This window comes from Diadema antillarum, unplaced genomic scaffold (assembly GCF_040938485.1).
Source record: "Diadema antillarum isolate AM-2024a unplaced genomic scaffold, OU_Dant_1.0 seq00000634_RagTag, whole genome shotgun sequence".
NCBI classification, from domain to species: domain Eukaryota; kingdom Metazoa; phylum Echinodermata; class Echinoidea; order Diadematoida; family Diadematidae; genus Diadema; species Diadema antillarum.
Window position 1 is genome coordinate 696,745 of NW_027271551.1, and position 18,582 is coordinate 715,326.

General features: G+C 37.2%; 1 protein-coding gene across 1 annotated transcript in view; it reads left to right on the top strand.

The window, feature by feature from the left end:
* The first annotated feature begins 7,633 nt into the window (after nt 1-7,633).
* Nucleotides 7,634-18,582, top strand: part of LOC139736255 (integrin alpha-5-like) — a 29,006-nt gene continuing 18,057 nt past the window's right edge. The window contains exons 1-8 of the mRNA XM_071646987.1: nt 7,634-7,800; nt 9,702-9,880; nt 11,968-12,044; nt 13,197-13,332; nt 14,801-14,878; nt 16,034-16,123; nt 16,662-16,753; nt 17,327-17,433. Of these exons, the coding sequence (XP_071503088.1) occupies nt 7,634-7,800; nt 9,702-9,880; nt 11,968-12,044; nt 13,197-13,332; nt 14,801-14,878; nt 16,034-16,123; nt 16,662-16,753; nt 17,327-17,433 (926 nt within the window). The remainder of the gene's footprint in view (nt 7,801-9,701; nt 9,881-11,967; nt 12,045-13,196; nt 13,333-14,800; nt 14,879-16,033; nt 16,124-16,661; nt 16,754-17,326; nt 17,434-18,582) is intronic.

Consider the following 18,582-nt stretch of genomic DNA (forward strand, 5'->3'; position numbering starts at 1 on the left):
GCACCTTGATGTCCACCACAAAGAATGATTCATGTGTCCTGAAAGCGCTTGGTATTTCAGATGACCTTATTGGAATGGACAGTTAACAAGCTGTGAGCCTGTTATTGAGTATATTTTTTTCCCCCCTGTCATCGTTATATCATATGTTTTCTTTGGTGAGCAAGTTACCATTTTGGATGTCGACACCTGCCATGAACTTCACCATGGCAACCGACTTTGATTGCATCACAGCGCATCTTCTGCAGCCCCTCTCTGCCTTGTATGGAATCCTTTCCTGCCACCCATGATAGTTGGCGCAGGAAATCTACAATGTATGGGATGATGCAGATTGCCAACAATGCCGCACGTCTCTGTGTTTTTGGACGATCGCTGCTTTCTGTGCTGTAATTTCAGGCGATTATCCATGATCTCAATGGGTGGTCTCATTGTTACATGACTAAAAGCATTTGAATACATCCTGTCAAGATGTACTGTAGATATCATCAGGCAAGGACAGAAGAGATGTCCACTCTTGTTCATCATGCACTTGATTTTTCAACTATTTGCCCTCAGTCGACATTTCCGCCTATCTAGTAAAACTTCCTGTTCCTTTAATTTTTTTTTTTTTTTGGGTGCTCTTTTTTTCCTTGATGTTTTTTTTTTCCAAACCCATAGAGAGAACTTGGCAGCATTAGTGAATGTGTGACAGATCTCTCGCCTTCTAACTCAGCCTGTCTGGTGTGGGGAGTGTTGGAGGCACCTCTATATGTTTTTAACATTTATGCCTTGGTCACTTCTGAAAGTCTCATAATTACTGTATACACTGTTAATTTCACGTACAGATATTTCCGCGATTGATGAGGTCGTAGACATTTTTGCGAGATGTTGTTATCGCGAATCGATGCCGATGCTTACGTTAATGCTCTATTAACAAAGCGCATGGAGACAATTTCTTGTGTTGTTAAATTCGCGATCCACCTGTGATTCGCAAAATTCGCGAAAATAACAGCTTTTATATACAGTATTGTGTTTTTGTGTCCCTTGCAGAAAGATGTTTTGTGTTTTGTGTTTTGTTTTAGTTCTTGTTGTTATTTGTTTGTTTGTTTGTTTGTTTGCTTGCTTGTTTTGTTTTGTTTTTTTTTCTTTTTGCATTTTTCGGTGCACCACTGTTTAAAAACAATCATACCTGCCTCTATTCCCACAAATAGCAATGTGAATATTTATATCGTACTGGTGGAATAGCTAGAATTCCAGTGAGCAGCATTTCATTGATAATTTTTGCACTGATAATGATTCCATTGTTTCACATGATCTGAGGAAAGAAGTGAAATGCCCGTATGTCACCTCACTGCGGAATCGCAGACTGTGGCTGCTTATGTAAACAATATGTGACCGTTCATCACAAATCCAACAAAAAGTCGCACCCCTTAATTTTATGTGAGGACTCAAAAAAGGTGAAATGGTCAACGGAGTCAATCTTGCGTGTTTCGTATTTTCTGAAAGAGCTTTTCTTCTACATTTTTCTTTAGTAATATGAATGGGAAAGTGGGTTTTCAGCAGTTTTTCTACAACCTTTTTGTTTGTAGAGAACTGAGATCAGGTATGTCTTTAGAGGCCCCTTTTCATTTCTTCAAAATCCATTGCACACTCTTCACTTACAACTCTAATAACTTTTGAAGGGATAAAGCTACTGCTTTGAAAGTTGGCAGTAATCATGGACAGAGTGTGTTAATAGAGCATGGAAAATATCAGCTTAATCTGTTAATCGGTTCATTGTTGTTGCTCCGGTGGTTTACATAATGTTTTTTGTCCCTTTCATCACACAGCTAGCAAGGATTGGTAAAGATTAAGCACTTGAATAGACCCCATACTTCAGAGCCTTTTTTCTCAGTTCACACTTTTTCCAGAATGTGTGCTTTCTTTCCAGTACTTAGATGGGTTAGGGGGTCCATTTGAATTGAATTATACGTCATTTTAAAGCTTAGAGTCTGCTCTTTCAGAATCTGCCCATAATTAAAAATCCCTGTCTGGCAACTTTTTGTTGGTTTTGTTATGCAGGGTCACATATATGGAAAACAAAAAGTTTTTGCAGCTCTTGCAATTTAACTCTGTTTGTGCTTTGAGCGCCGAGCAGCACAGAAACTCTGTGGTGTTGTACACAGTGTTCAAAGTCCCTGGCTCGGAAAGGGTTAAACATCTATTGCAGTCACCATAGCAACAGCTATTCCTGAAATGCTCACAGGTGATAGCTTGTAATTCAGTTGCTGCCATGGAAACTGTGTTGTATAGTTTGTAGCCTGTGATGCCCTAAATTGTTATCTTGCAGGGTTGGCAAAAGTGTCCCTCTTCTCTAACTGGCAATAATTCATGAAGATATGACACTCGGTGTACTGAACAGCATTTGCAGTAAATTTTTGTTATTACGAAATCATTACTCCTGACACAACTGATGTCATCAACCCTCGCCCCAACAGGCAAGCCATCAGCCAAGTACAATTTCAACAAGTTAAAAAAAGAAAAAGCCAAAAGCCAAAAGAAGATGAACAGGACTACTGTATACGCTGCTGTTATTTTCGTGTACAGATATTTCCGCGAATGAGGAGGTCGTAGACGTTTTTGCGAGATGTTGTTTTTCGCGATTTGCGCCAACGGTTAATGTAAATGCGCTATTATACTAGCCCATGGAGATGTCCAACCGTGATTCGTGAAATTTGTGAAAATGAAACCCTCGCAAAAATACCAGCTTATACAGTATTACAAGATACACGTATTAAAACAGAAGACAAAGAGTTAGTAACCCATTGAAGACTAGTCCCGGGTATACTCAGGCAGGTGTTAAGGAGAAATGCATACTTTAGCAATGTAATTCCTCCCGATGGGCTAAATGTATTGTAAACGGTGTGTATATATTCAAAGAACATGACAAATTGCTTGGTAGGTAACTTATTAATTTGTGAATTCTCACTGAACACCAGTCTAAACACTATGTACAGTACTGCACTTCTTGGTTGTGCATGTGCTTATTAGGTGTGCATGTAATATGCTGTATATCATTTTTTTAAGTCATATCATTGATAATAAAACATAGCTTTGCACATGTACAGGAAAGTAGTTGGATACATTGTATAAACAGTTGTATTTTTAGTGTGAAGTTGTCAGTCGTGTGTAAAAGAAAGTGTGTACATAATGTTGTAGTCTGTCTGTTTGCATGCATTGAATTCTCAGTGTGTGTGTGGATGTGTGTGTGCATGCATGTGTGTGTGTGTGTGTGTGTGTGTGTGTGCGTGTGTGTGTGTGTGTGTGTGTGTATGTGTGTGTGATTGTGTGCATGGTAAAAAAAAACAGGATCAGAATGCTTTATATGAGTACAGTGCACTCTCATTCCAACGACCACCATTACGACAGTTTCATTACAACAAAATAAAAATTCATGCCCCAAAATCATAATCTGTATTAATCATCTTTAGATACATCTATACATACATTATTCTTTGGCTGTAACAAATTTCGATATAACGAAAGAAAACTGCCGGTCCCGAAGACTGGTTATAACGGGAGTCGCCTGTATTACAAGGTGCTTAGTTTTTTGTGGTGGTGTATCATGTTCATGAAGAACATACAGTAAGTCGAGGAACCCCGGGAGCAGTTTTTGTGAAACACCACACCGTGTTTGTGACAACATCATTTTCTGTTTCAATTGAAACAAACAGGATATATCATCAATACCTGTTTAAGCAAGGGCTAAACCAAAACCAGTAGAAGGTGTGCTGTACAAGCGTGAATTACGGTGTGATAATAGTGTTCCATGTATTGGGGATATACTACCCAGATTGTATACTGCTACGGTGTGTTTCCTAGAAATGGGGTTGACATTTTGCTCTACGTTCAGAGATGAGGTGCATGTTCAAAAAAAAAAAAAAAAATAGATCAAATATCTTTTATCAGTAAAGATCAGCAGTAACATTCTGTTGTGGCTTGTGGTACAGTGCAATAAGTACCCGATATACCTTACAGAGTAGATCAGTGAACCCGGTCATACCGGGTAGCATGATAACTGATACTAGGGTATGCGGTCTCAAGTGTTTGCTATGCTGTATTATGCTGATAATAATTGACAGTGGTCGTTGTATTGAACTCCCGGATATTATGATAATCGTGATTACACTAAATGAAAGTTTTAAGTCTTCACTTTTGATGTCCATCCTTTCGTCACATCGATTCCGACGACCATCCAGCTGCAGGCCCGTAACTATAGGATGATAATGATGATGATGGTGATGATGATTGTTATTGTTATTATCATTATTAGTATCATTATTATTATTATTATTATTATTATTATTATTATTATAAAGAAAATTTTTGAATGATTTTCTAATTTGCTGATCAAATAACACATACAATTTATATGATACGAGTGTAACGGTCCCCCTCCCGCAGGAGGGAGCTTCTACATTGGTTTTTCTTTTATATTATTATTATCATACTTCAAATTCAACGGTCTGGTGCACACTGTCGATGGATTATTTTTACAATTTTGAGTGAAAAATAGAGTAATACCTCGATATCTTCTAAGTTTGAAATAACAAACGTAATTCTTGAATTTTGAAAATTCTTGGTTCTTGATTTCTAATTCTTGATTTTGAAATACTGTATATACTGCTAAAAATTGTTTAAAATGTGATATGCGAGTGTAAGGCATAGCGGGTTTGTTTTTTCTTTTTATCTATTTATTTGCTTATTTACTCATTTAGGCCTATTTACTCATTTATTATCTATTTATTCATCTATTCATTTATTTACTTGCTTATTTACTTGTTTATATTCATTTACTTATTTATGTATTTATGTATTTATTTATTTATTTATTTATTTATTTATTTATTTATTCATTTATTCATTTATTTATTTATTTATTTATTTATTTATTTATTTATTTATTTATTTCGTGTCGAGGGCAACTGCCTCTACCACCTCCCTGCGTCCTTTAGTCAAATTTCGTTCAATCCCTTAAAATCCTGTTCACAAAGACGTCACACACATACAGCTGTACGTCACTGCACGCTGACTCCCGTTATACAATGTCCAATTTCGGAAAAGCTTCTATGTCTGTTCGAATTCAATCATGCTTATCATAGCCCCTTTAATATAGAGCGGCGTTTCATATTTCGTTCGAGGTATTTTTGAGGGGTTTTTTTTTGTTTGTTTGTTTTTGTTATGTTTCCGGGTTTATTGGTTGTTCTTTTCTTAACTAGTATAGGGTGAAAAGTCATACCCTTTATACCAACATTTACGAAGAGTAAGTCAACTATGCGAGATAGATTTGCAAATTGGAATGTTGATCATTACAATTCTCAACTAGATTACAAGAATTAACTTCAGTTCAGTTCAGTTTCATTCACCATCATATCAGGAGTATATATATATACAATAAGAAGACACAAAAAGAAACAAGATTGTATACAAAGTAAACATATACAAAACAAAAACAATTAAACTTGATGGTGGGAACGGCAGGAGAAGCGGTGCTTATGATAGGGGCCCCAATATCTTCTGTGTAGTACTTCAGGTGTTGGGTCAAGAGAAAAGTGGATAAATACTTCTGTCTTTCTTAACCGGGACGTTCTCATAGTTCCAGTCGTGTCCGATGTTCTCAGCCACGCCTTCCAAGCTTCACCCATAAATTTAGCCGGGCATACTGATGATGGCGACGCGAGAATGGGCTATGTCTGACCCTTGCAGGGCACCATAGCTGCTGGGTGACTTTTTATCAGTTTTTCGTGTGTTTAAGTCATTCAGGGTTTTTTTTTCATTCATTGATTTTTTTTTCCATTTCTAACAGAAACATCTAAATACTTTATAGAAACTTGATACATAAATTACATCACAATACATAATAAAAGAAATATTGGAAATTGGGCGGAATGCTAAAAAGCAGTGCTTGTACAGTGCATCCTCCCCCCCCCCCACACACACACACATACACACGTAATACAGTACATCATAATATTATGATATGATACTTTTGATATACATAAAAAGCGGAATTGCAACAAAAACTAAGATATGGAAACCTCGACTAACCCGAAACAAACATTCTAAACAAATGTGCCCTAATTGCCCCAATTACTATCTTCTAACAAAATGATTACTCTAATACATGTAGGTCTTACTCTTTCTATTCATGCCATGGCATGTATAGAAATTATGATCCCTCTAGGAAATATCTTTGAACAGCTTCCTCCGGATGTTATCGAAATACGAGGAGATTCCGTGAGATGATACATCCATGCACGCTCGGCTCCTTGTCACGCAAAGTGTGATGGTTCCGCCTTTAAAGAGGAAAACCACCCCCAAAAATTGATAAACTTCAAAAGAAAGAGAGAAAATATTCCCTTCAGAACGATACAAAACGAGAAAAAAATCGGATGAAAAATGAGGCAGAAATGACATTTAAATATTTTTTTCCGGATAACACTAACATGACCAGTCCTTGTGAATTTTTAAGTGAGCGAGTTGAAGATGTCATACCCTCACATCTTTTATATGAAATTCTGAAAAATTGTTATCTTTAGCTAGTACAAGTAAAAGCATGTTCTCATACTGATATATATCATGGTTAAGATTTGTTATATTTCATTTTGGGTGGTATTAAGCAAGTTTTATATTGATATGGCTGAAATATGAGATTTTCTCGGTAAGAATGAAAAGTGATAAGAAGGTATCGGTTGTCGTTTTGTTTATATTGCCGTAATTGGTTTTAAAGATGCATTTCTTGCAGACCTGAACCACGCCCGCTAATTGGATGCTGTTAGTCAGTCGTGATGGTCCAAAGTATGGACAACATAGCAACGATGAGACAAATTATTGATGCATTTATAGTCCTATCAAAGACTAATGCGAAGCCATAGGCAACTCACTAGCCTGTTTCCAATAGCGTGGAAGGCTATCCCACATAAACTACAATGTATAAGGTTGCATGGTATACAACAGTATTTGTAGCGGCCACTAATTCCGATTTTTTTAAAGAAAAAAAAAACACCCTCCAATTTCTCTGATTTTGTTTGGATGTTTCTTTCTTCGTTATTCTTTGTCACACATACGCTTACAATCGCCCACGCGCTCGCAAACGGACACACAGTTTTCTAGCTCACGTACAGAGTTTACGTTTCTGTTGACCATTCTTCTTTACTAAAGTTAATACTGGCTTTGGTTAAGAATTTATAGTCGAAGCATTCTGTCGTTATACCTGATCGTGAATGGTGATTTGACTCACTTTATCACTACTTTTATCTATAGGCAGTGCTTGCCATCGCTCAACAAGAGATTTTTTGCGCACTCCTTCAGTGGTCACTGTGAAGAAACTCAGCAGGCTTACTTTTGGCAAAGCAAACGAGCAAAATTATCTACGTATCTTGGAGCGTGCTATTGTAGACGTGGATTTCATCTCCTGATATTGCGAGCAGAAATATATCCAAGCGATACTTATAAGACTCTGTTTGTAACTGTTAAGTATATAGATGCGGTTAATTCGTTTGCCTATAGAGAAGCTCCGTTTACTGGAACGATATCATAAGAGGAAATATCAAAGTGGATAAAAACTTGGAGTTGCACAAAAATATCACATATTCCTTCGACGTTAGATTTTTCCGCGATGGGTGTTCAAGCGCCCATCTTCCCAGCGCTGCTGCTGCTGATAACTTTGACCATTCAGATTACGGCCTTCAATGTCGATACCTCATCGCCACTGATTTATCGCGGTCCCTCCGGTAGCTACTTCGGCTATGCTGTGGACTTACACTCTGAGGGTAACGAAAACATGTGAGTTATAGCCAAAGTGATTGCGGATCAGTGAAAATCTGAATATGATCGAATTAACACACTTAGCCGAATTTTGATTGATTTTAATGTTAGCATTCATTCTCATTCATATTGCTCCAGAGAAGGCACTTTATTAGCTATAAATATCTACGGGCATAAAATGTGAACCGCAAATAGCGTATACACAAGAATTATAATAATGGATGATTACAGTATAAAGACATTATTTTTAAAAGTGATCTAAGAATTTCATATGCATACTAATAGTGCACAGTCATCTATGACATGGGGGTGAAGCTGATACCCTCTCCCGCACGATTGAGCTTTTGCATTTTCAGAATTGAATTCGACGATCTGGTGCGTACTTTTTGTGGAATATTTTGTAAAGTTTTAATTTTCTTTAAAAAAAGTGAGAAACATAGGCTTGTATAACATTCACGGAAAATTAAATGGCAAAACAAAGTCTGGGTACTTAACGAGACAGATTCTTGGCCTGATCGTTTTTATCGTCCGCCCAATTTTTTTGTTGGTTTCACCTTATTTTGAGGGTGCTGAATCCGAATCTGGATGATGCTACTCTTCCAAATTCTGAGATTTTGAGACGGGGGTGGGGGGGGGGGGAACCCCTCCCCCTCCCCATCTCATTTCTTTCGGGGAACCGCCCCCTTGATTTTTAAATCTTAATATCATTATTTTCTATTTATAAGGACATGATTATATCTACAAAGGAATTTCAGATTTGAGCAGCCATTTCGAATACCTCAAAATCTTTAAGGATACGATCTCTCAGATTCGAATTTTGTGTTCTCGAAAAGGATTTAATAGTCCTATAACTACCATCATTTTGTTTCACTTCCTCATTAGGCCTCTTAAGACATACACAAGGGATTTCAGATACTGGAACTATTTTGGCTTCCATTCTTGTGACCAGTCGGTCGGCTGACCATCTTAAATATCTTAATTACAACTAATAGGATGAAAGAGCTATATTATCCAGATTTGAATTCAGCACCCAAGAAATTGAGTCAAATCACTATTGTTTTCAATGTCCATTATAAGAAAAATATAGGCCTATATAAATAAGGAATGTCAGTTTTAGCGGCCGTTTTAGATATCTCAAAACTCTCACATGTGCAAGAGTTGCATCTTCAAGATCGGATTCAGCACCTTCGAAATGGGGTAAAGTAGACCATGCTTTAAAAATAATGGGCGGACGGTAAAACATTAAGGTTCAACCTCTGTCACCCAGAGTATAAATTATGTAGCTTACGGTCACCTCTTTTTCCATGTGTATTGCATCTTCACTGTACATAATAATAGAAGTGGATAGCGTTCACCGGCGATGACAAAATAAACGACAGTGAAAGGAAGGGGGGAGGGTTGCAGATATCTCGATAATGCCATATGTAAGGATTGGATAAAGATAAATGACAAGAAGAAAAAAGTATAAATTCTGGACTTGTTGCTTGATTTTTTTTCACTTACTTATGTGCTTTGGGGGAGCTTGAGTCATACCGGTTTCAAAATATCTCGTTCAGCCATTCACATCCACTCCCCTTGATTCTCAAAATCCATCATATTTATAAGATATGATAAACGAGTATATATGTGTGTGGGAGGGAGGGGGGGTCAACCTATGACGGTTACTTCTAGGCGGATATGGATTCTTGCGTTTTCTTTTTGAAATCCTAACAGTTTTCATCGTTTTGTTTGGGTCCTGTGAACATTCGACCCTCCCTCCCTAATTACTGGCCTCTATGTAGTAGTATTCATGATTTAGATCTATAATAATGTATTATTCTATTTATTCTAGCCCTACTTTGGTTCGCTCCGTTCTAGTCACAATTCAAGTGGTTATTTTCGGTAATGACCACCATCCACTTAATTGGTATCCCCTATAGGCTGTTAGTCGGGGCCCCACGAGCTCAGACGGACGAAGTAGGCTTGCACGAGGGTGGTGCCCTCTATCGGTGTTCTCTCGACCCAAGTATGTCTTCATTTCGCCCGCCAACTACACCGCAGGGAGCAAACGAGTCTACCCCGTCACTTCAGTGCTCCCAAGTCATTTTTGACAGTTCAGGTAAACTGGCTCTTCGGCGTGACTCCGAATTCGTGATGTTTGTCAGGCTGTGATGTGTCAGCATAATAATTATGGCAACATCACTACCACAAAATAAAATCGTGCATGGCAGGCGGTGCAAATGTTTCGCGATTTCAAGATTGTTCCTCTGGCCTCATTTCACTCCAGATTTGATTGGATTACAAACTCTGCATCTTTGGGGTGTGAACCGGGAAGTAATGTAATCTCGTAATACGAACCGCATATACACTGAATAAACCTTGTAAAGGCGTGATGTATAGAAACCGTTTCACGGTTCAGGTTTTCGATATGCCCAGTAGTACATCACAGCACTAGAAAATTAATTTCATTTGGATTGATGGCTAAATTGTTAAAGAGAGCAAGTATTTGAGAATTTGAGCATTTTCACGTGATCATTGACACTTGCTCTTTGACCCCATTGCCCACAATTCTTCAAAGATTCACTGTCACGCACATCCATTTTCATGGCAATACTTTGTAATATTTTCAAATTACGGAGAAAACATAACACATTAAACGTTAACTTGAACTTTCACCCCATGGTCAAAATCGTTCACTGCAGAATCATTGTGCAGTGCATGTCGTATACACCTACCTTGATTCAGTAAGGTACATTGCGTAATCTCCAAGGAATGGAAAGAGTGTAATTTCAGCAGTCAATAGGAGAATTTTAGCATTTTAACCTATAGGATTTGATCCTTGACCTTTAATCCCATGACCTCAAAATTCCCACTAGAATTATTGACAAGCAGTATAATTTATGCATATGGATTAAATTTCAAGAAGACACTTGAGGGATTCCCGAGATATGAAGAGAAAATTAAATCTTGAGCATTTGTATTTGATCTTTGATTTTTGACCCCATGGCCCAATACTTTCCCGAAAGAATTTTTGTCTGGTAATACACTAAGTTTCAACAAAATTATGAATGCCTGCAGGCATAGATAAATTATATAGATCTGGGGGAAATGGTAAAAATTTAAAAATTGGACCTTGTCCTTGACCTTTGACCGTGGGCATGTGCATCAAAAAGTTGATCTAGGAACATAAATATCTGCTCATAAATATTTATGCCAAGTTTCATTAGGATACCTCAAACAACTCTGAAGTTACGCTGTGACGACACAAGCAACTTTCATTTGGTAGATTTATGGTAAACGTCTTACATATTCCTTACATCATTATCAGTTCTTTGTCGTAACTTATGACTTCTTTTATGTGTTAAAAAGTAAAAGTTGAAACTTAACTTTGTATCCATTAATGCAATCAGATACATCTTGTCGAGTATAGAGTCATATAGAACTGAACTTGGTCAGATTAATACTTATCATTCTCCTGGGAACTTTCCCCTGGCAGTGATATTTGATGGCCGGTTGATTGGTATGTGTATAATGCATTTCAATCATAAGAATTTACGCGCACAAACGCACACGCACACGAGCACATAATATCATCATGTGTTCGTGTGTGTTTGTGCGAGTAAATTCCTTTATCAAAATTAAAGGAGCAAGTAATCTTTTTTTTTAGTGTGTCTGTGGTTAAGGCACTTATGTTTTCAATTATAGATTCGTTGAGTATTCCACCTTGTCATATTTTGGAGATCAATATTGCAGGTGTTAATACTTCGATTATTTTCGCTTGTTTGTTTGTCTGTTTGTTTGTTGTTGTTGGAATTCGTTTCAGCGCCGTGGACTGGTGGATGGGGGAGGGGGGGGCGCTGGGGACTGCACCCACTCCCCCCCCCCCCCCAACACACACACACACACACTTAAACACGCGCACGCGCACACATACTTTTGCTCCTTTAACATGTCCTCGAACTTCACATCGAACATATTAAGTATTTACAAATATTTAACGAACACGAACACACACGCACACACACACGCACAGACAAGAATATCGCATGACATAAAGAGAACGAAATATGATAAACTGGCGACTGGTAACTATATACTCGAGACCAGCTAGCTCATGTCACGTGCCTTTTGATCCTCAACCATAAATATCCCTCAGGGACTTATCTGTCTCATATGTTCATTCTTAACCAAATAATATCACCCAAGGAGAAGAACTGAAGAACAAATCAGGAGGAATGTTTGGTGCCACAGTCGACAGCTCGGGACCGGATGGCACCGTGATCGTAAGTTACAGAACTTCGAGCAAACGTGACATGGGGATTCAGGTTTTAACTATTTGTGAGATGATTAGAAACCACTTATATGAAACATTCTAGATCATACGATTCTACGAGCACTTCACAGTTTGATGAAAATCGGTATTGAAATGGCTTAGAATATATTCAAAGACAAAGTAAAGCAAAGTGGTCCTCACAAAAGGTGGGTCCCAACTTTTAATAGGACCACTTTGTTTTGTGAAATCTCGGCCTTTTCAGAACCATTTGTCATCAAATAAACTTTGAATTTCTCTTAGAGTTGTATTCTCTTTGATGATTTATATAAGTGGTTTCCGATTATCTCCCAAAATGTTCAAACCTGAACCCTCTATCTGAACCAGAACTATACCATCCCTGTCACAAAAGCCACTTCCCTGTCCCAGCGACTTACTACCTTCTTGATCTTAAGGCGACATCGATTTCGAGCATGTTAGCAAGCCATGAATCAGTTTTCTCCTTAAAAAATCAGATCTTTTGGCAGGACATTCGCTAAACATTTTTTCTCCGGAAGCCCAAATAACAACTGCAGAACTTTAGAACTTCACAGCATATATTATCTACAGGACTGGACATAACTATATTAGCGGTTGCCTGGTGGCCCGGGGCCACTAAGAATTTATGTCGTTCCACCAAATTTTCCAAAAGGCTATCTTTTGGTGACCTAGATCGGGCAGCTACCTACAGTTCAAAACAAATTCGTTATCCGTCCACCACATTTTTTTTTTGGGGGGGGGGGGATGGGGGAACAAAATGTCAAATTTAAAGATTTTAGTGGCCCGAACGAGCCACAAAAAAAAATAGAGTCGTGTTCTGTTATAATTAAATGACATGATATTCAACTGAAGCGATTAATTAAACAATCGAACAATCAATCAACGTGCAACAAGCACCGCAAAAGACGTGAAAATCTTTCTTGATTACTTATAGACAATGCGCTGATCTGTTGTTGTTTTTCCTTGATTCCAGTCATTCAATTTTGTCATTGTGGAAGCGGTTATATTTTGACTTCTGAGCTCTTGATGAAAGAGTTTAGAGTATGGATAGACATTGAAGAAACTCTTCATTACTATAACTTCAAATTATTTGCACCATGTATGTGACTTTTTTGTGTGTGGGCAGGTTTGTCACCCACTATCCACACAATTTCAAGACCAGTTCGGGGAGCCCACTTCCTATCGGTATGTGGAGGGCGGATGTGTCTTTGCGCGCCAAAATTTTAGCGTCGTGCACTGGTTTAGTGCCTGCATTTCACGGGGTGAGTGGATTCAATGCCGACAATCAACACTGTTTTCCGAATCTCGAATCTGAAAAGTAACTATTTTTTTTTTTTTGACGACGACGACGACGAACAATCACACGTCACCTTCGTCATGTGAATTTCCATGATGCTTAGACAGAATGTCTGAAGACTGTGCTAAATATAGATCATAAAACTCCTACCTATATACCAATAAATAGGTATATTGGTCATCTCAGGGGTGGATGAGAGTTTGATATAGATTTAACATGGTTATGAGGATTTCGTGCTTGGAAAAGTGAATACGTTATTGACATAATTTGTTTATTAGAGGTTACTAAAAATGAAGAATCAGAGTTAAGTCTCCTCGCTGTTAATCCGTCTGTTTATTCTACACACTGTCAAAGACACCATGGGAGTGGATCATTGTATTTTAAACTGTGCTGCATCGTAGGAGAAAATGCAGGTTTTACATTGAATGCACCATTAACAGTACTACGTGAAATGCTATAAATACGATACCTGTGTGTACCATTTCTCTATTTTGCGTTATTAAGCGGTTTTTTTCCCTTTCTTTTTATAAAGCTATAACTACTTTTATTCACCGATGTGAAATATGATATCCTATTGCGGTGAAACATTATGAAAGAATGCCATACGAAATTGAAAGATGCTGTTTTATTTTTGTTGCTTTTCATTTCTTTCTTTTCAATTGTTAAATAATGACAAAATGAATTATATCAATGTTGTTTCCTTTTATTCTGCCCTACATCAAACGTACATGTAATACTATACGCATGTCTATCACGACTCGAAAGTGTGTGAATTTGGATTTAGTGCAGCTCAGACGGAGGTAAGTTCAATTGCGTTTTAGCCTCCTTTCATTTTTTTAATGGTTTCCCGTAAAATGTATGATTATGTTTTAATACATTATGTATGCACATATACACATTATATTAAGACATATGTATTTATACATATATATATATATATATATATAAGGTTAGATTAAATCAATCTAATCTAATTGTGATGAAAATAAACTGTAGAATAAACTATGCAACGTATTTTATTGTACTGTAAATTGAATATAATTTTTTCATTCAAAAAGCTTGTAAAACTTGTTTAAAACGTTGATTTACAGAAAGATGTTTTGACGATGTATCATATAAAGTTGGAAAAATAAGTGTGTGAGATTGCAGGGAGAGGTGTACTTACAATAAGTAGGGCCTGTATGTAAGCAATATGTTTTGAAGAATGACTGTAGCCATGGTAACACACAATTTGTACTTTGTCGAAAATGATCTATACGTTATAGATGACCGAATGGGCTTCAGAGAGTAGGGGGAGGACTAAACCCCATTAATGTTCTACAGCAGCGATACATTCCATACTTATCAAGAAGATTGCGAAATTCGAAAAAGAAGATTATACCCTCTTATTCTGTCATTATAATATTTCTTTCTTTTTTTTCACTCCTTGCCTATTTCTCTTCTCATTCTCTGGCATAATACAATCAAGACGGAATGGATTATTGCTGGAGTGAACAGAAACTACGGACAAGGTGATTATCCCGTTACACCGTCCCTCAAATGTCTTTGGTGAAATGAGAGTACACTTGTAAATTGAAAGTTACTTAAGATTTGTCAGTCAGATGAGTAAAATGTTGCTACTCTTGTTTTGGTTTTGGTTTTTTTTTCATCACAAAGCTTGGTACATGTGCAGAAGCGTCCCCCCACCCCCATAGACCCAGAGACAGGAAAGTACTCATACTAATAATTTCTTGGGCCTATACAAGCTATCGACGCAGGCTATCATCGATGTACGCTGCACTGCAGACATTGACAGTCATTTCCAGCAAAATACGTTACTGTCCCTCAGACGGTATAATGTTATGACATGGAACTGAAGCACAAATGCTGTAATTTTATCATCTATGTAAATATTTCGGATCACGTGTTGAGACGCAAGACAGAGTGAAGCTGTACTCCGTGCTTTAACCCTTTCTGTACCATAGACTTGCACTTTAGGCAGCGTATGGAAAAACACTGTGGGGTGTTCCGTGCAAATCGCCACCCACAGCATACACAGGGTTAAAGACCCGGTAGAGTTGGAAGAATTGCTCTTCTTTCGCTGCCGACACCCAGGTACATTCGAAAAGCACGAATAACACTCGCCAGCCAATAAGTGCATCGAAGAGTAAATTACGTTCATTAATAACGGTCGACTCCAGTGAAGATTCTTCGGGTGTGTGTGTGTGCGTGTGTGTGTGTGTGTGTGTGTGTGCGTGAGTGTGTGTGTGTGTGTGTGTGTGTGTGAGTGTGTGTGTGTGTGTGTGTGTGTGTGCTTTGAATACACACATAGAGATCAGTGATAAAGCTGTATACAATTTGTAAAGAGAATTCTCGAATAATAATCATATCTGAGCAGCCGGGCTAGCCTTTCCACCCCATGGTAACTATACTCACACTTTATACCGGGTTTTCAAAGTGAGCAAAATATGATATAGGCCTACAGAAGCAGGCCGACACAAGGGGGTGAAGCCACATTGAAATAAGTTAACAAATCTGAAAAAGCCGTTACAAATCCACAAAACCCAGGTTTCAATCAAACTTGAATCCCCCCCCCCCCCCTCAAAACAGATTGGAAAATGTTGTGCGGTCCCTGTGTTTGAGCTTACCCTTATAGATTTTTTTTTTTATGTTCTCATTCATCGCAGGAACGGTACACCGCGGAAACCACCACGACTTTGGCAATGTTGTCTATACTGGGTTTGTCAACTCGCAGGACTACGACGATGAGTACCGGGGTAAGCATGACATGGGAACCCGATTGAGGTAGCGTAGTGGAGGTGGTATTCATTACCTATGGAATTCTACAAATAATGTTATGTTCTGTCAATGGTACTGCAGGCTTGGTGCACTGTACATAGTTCTGAGTAAGATTACTATGTAAAAAGTACTTCTAAAACATTAATAACGTATGTATGATGGATTTAAAAAAAAAATCAGGAGTTATCAATATCGTGAAAAATTTTGTATCGTAATAATTGAATCAAACTAAACATGAATCGTGATTTTTTTTTCTTGGAACACGTGGAAGGGTGAGTACTGTAAATGAAAATCACCAGGGCTTGTATGATATAGGATTGCTTCGACAAGCGATAATATTTCAGCTGTGGTTAGTTTCACGGTATACACCACGTGCAATTCGCAGGTCCTTTTCAGGACCACACAGAATTTAAAATGTGTTAAAGATCATTCTAGGTTGTGACGAAACATAAGGTCATGACACTTGTAACAGTCTGTCTTCTATTCCGTTGTTTTGTCTATCTATACACTTTGAAGGATATTCCGTCAGTTTTGGCGACTTTTTTGGAGATGGGGTGCCCGAAATCATGGCCGGAATTCCACGAGGTCAACCCGACCTCAACGGAAGGGTAAAGAGATGCCATTTTAATTTCGCTATAGACAATAAATAAATAAATAAATAAGTTTTGACTCACTCCTCTTTCTCCGTAGCATATTACAAATATAATTATATTCATATTCAATTCAATGGCATAAACAAAAAAAGAAGAAGAAAATAACCCACATAGATAATGCTCATTATACACTCTACGCAACTGACTTCGTGCTTTTACAATAAACGTGCATGTAACTGGTCAATTAATAAAATACATCTTATTTAAATATGCACATTTGAATACATACATTCATATATGAATTGTTTATATGTAAAATGTATGTTTATATACATGTATACGTATATGTATTTATTTATTTATTTATTCATCTATCTATTTATTTATAAAATGTATTATATTTACATGACAAACATTTAAAAAATGTGTGTGGAAGTAATATGTTATATGTACGGTGTCGTGATAATGAATGTAATTGAGTTTTGCATCGCTAATGATATTCATTCATTTATCTGCCTCCGAATCCATTATATATTTATTTCCAACGGTTGTGTTTTTTTTTTCTTGCTTGCTTACTTGTTTCGACAGGTTGAATTTTACGACAGGAACCTGCGGAGGTATTATGTCCTGGATGGCTACCAACACGGTGCTGGGTTCGGCCATTCTCTCCTCAGTGCTGATTTAAACAATGACGGGTGACTATTGTAACTTACACCATATACCAAATGGCACACAGCACAATAAGATAAACTGGTACCGGAATGCTACCGGTATATGATGTTAAGATATATATCACACACACACATACATATATAGGCCTATATATATTATATGTTTATATATAGCTTATGAAGAGTGCAACACTAACCTGTTTTGTTTTCTGAAATTTCCTGCAGACGATCTCGCACAGATGGTTACTCTACCTATTATGGTATTTTACATCATATATATATATATATATATATATATAATCTTATGTTATATATATATATATATATATATATAGACATGTATATACAGATATATATGTATATATATATATATATATATATATATATATATATATTGAATGTCTTTATATATGTATCAATAGTACATATAGCCTGCATGTTGAATGGAAAGTGTCGACGCCTCATGATTTATTTCAGTTAGGACGTAACCTATAGTAGCAAAATCAGATAATCGGTAAGGTTCGAGTGTTACTTTCCATGACAATATCTCAACAAATAAATCATCTATCAAAACTATTTTGATATATTGTAATCCTAAGCTTTAATACTCATAAATTAGCTATTGTTAAAAAAAAGAATCCTCTAGTTTTGTTGGTTGTCGAAGTTTTGCATCACAGACAATCGTGCTGTATATCGTGCGCGTGAAGCAGACGTGATGATACACAGTGGTCTATGAGGCCGATACCGATAGCACTTAACACATGTTATCGATTACTATACCTTGAATATGACGTCATATCATTCTACATTGCACTGTACTATGGATATGACGTCAGGGTTATCTCGTATTCAACATATGGATGTTAATTTATTTTGGCCACACGACGCACGAAAAGCAATCAGCCTACAAGATTTAATTGGTTAAGGATACAATATCAAATTTATCTATGTATAAAGACTTTAGAAATAATATTTAAAAACCAAAGAGCGCTCTTTTCCGTGTCTTTGCTCGGGTTTAGAATAAGCGCACAAATAAGTATATATCTTCAAACGAAGAATAAATAAAGTAATCAGCATGAAATATATAATACAAAAAAAAAAGAATGAAGTCACAAAATATCAAGGACACACTTACTCACAGTGATTTAATGTCCTTCCCAAAATGTGTTTCTT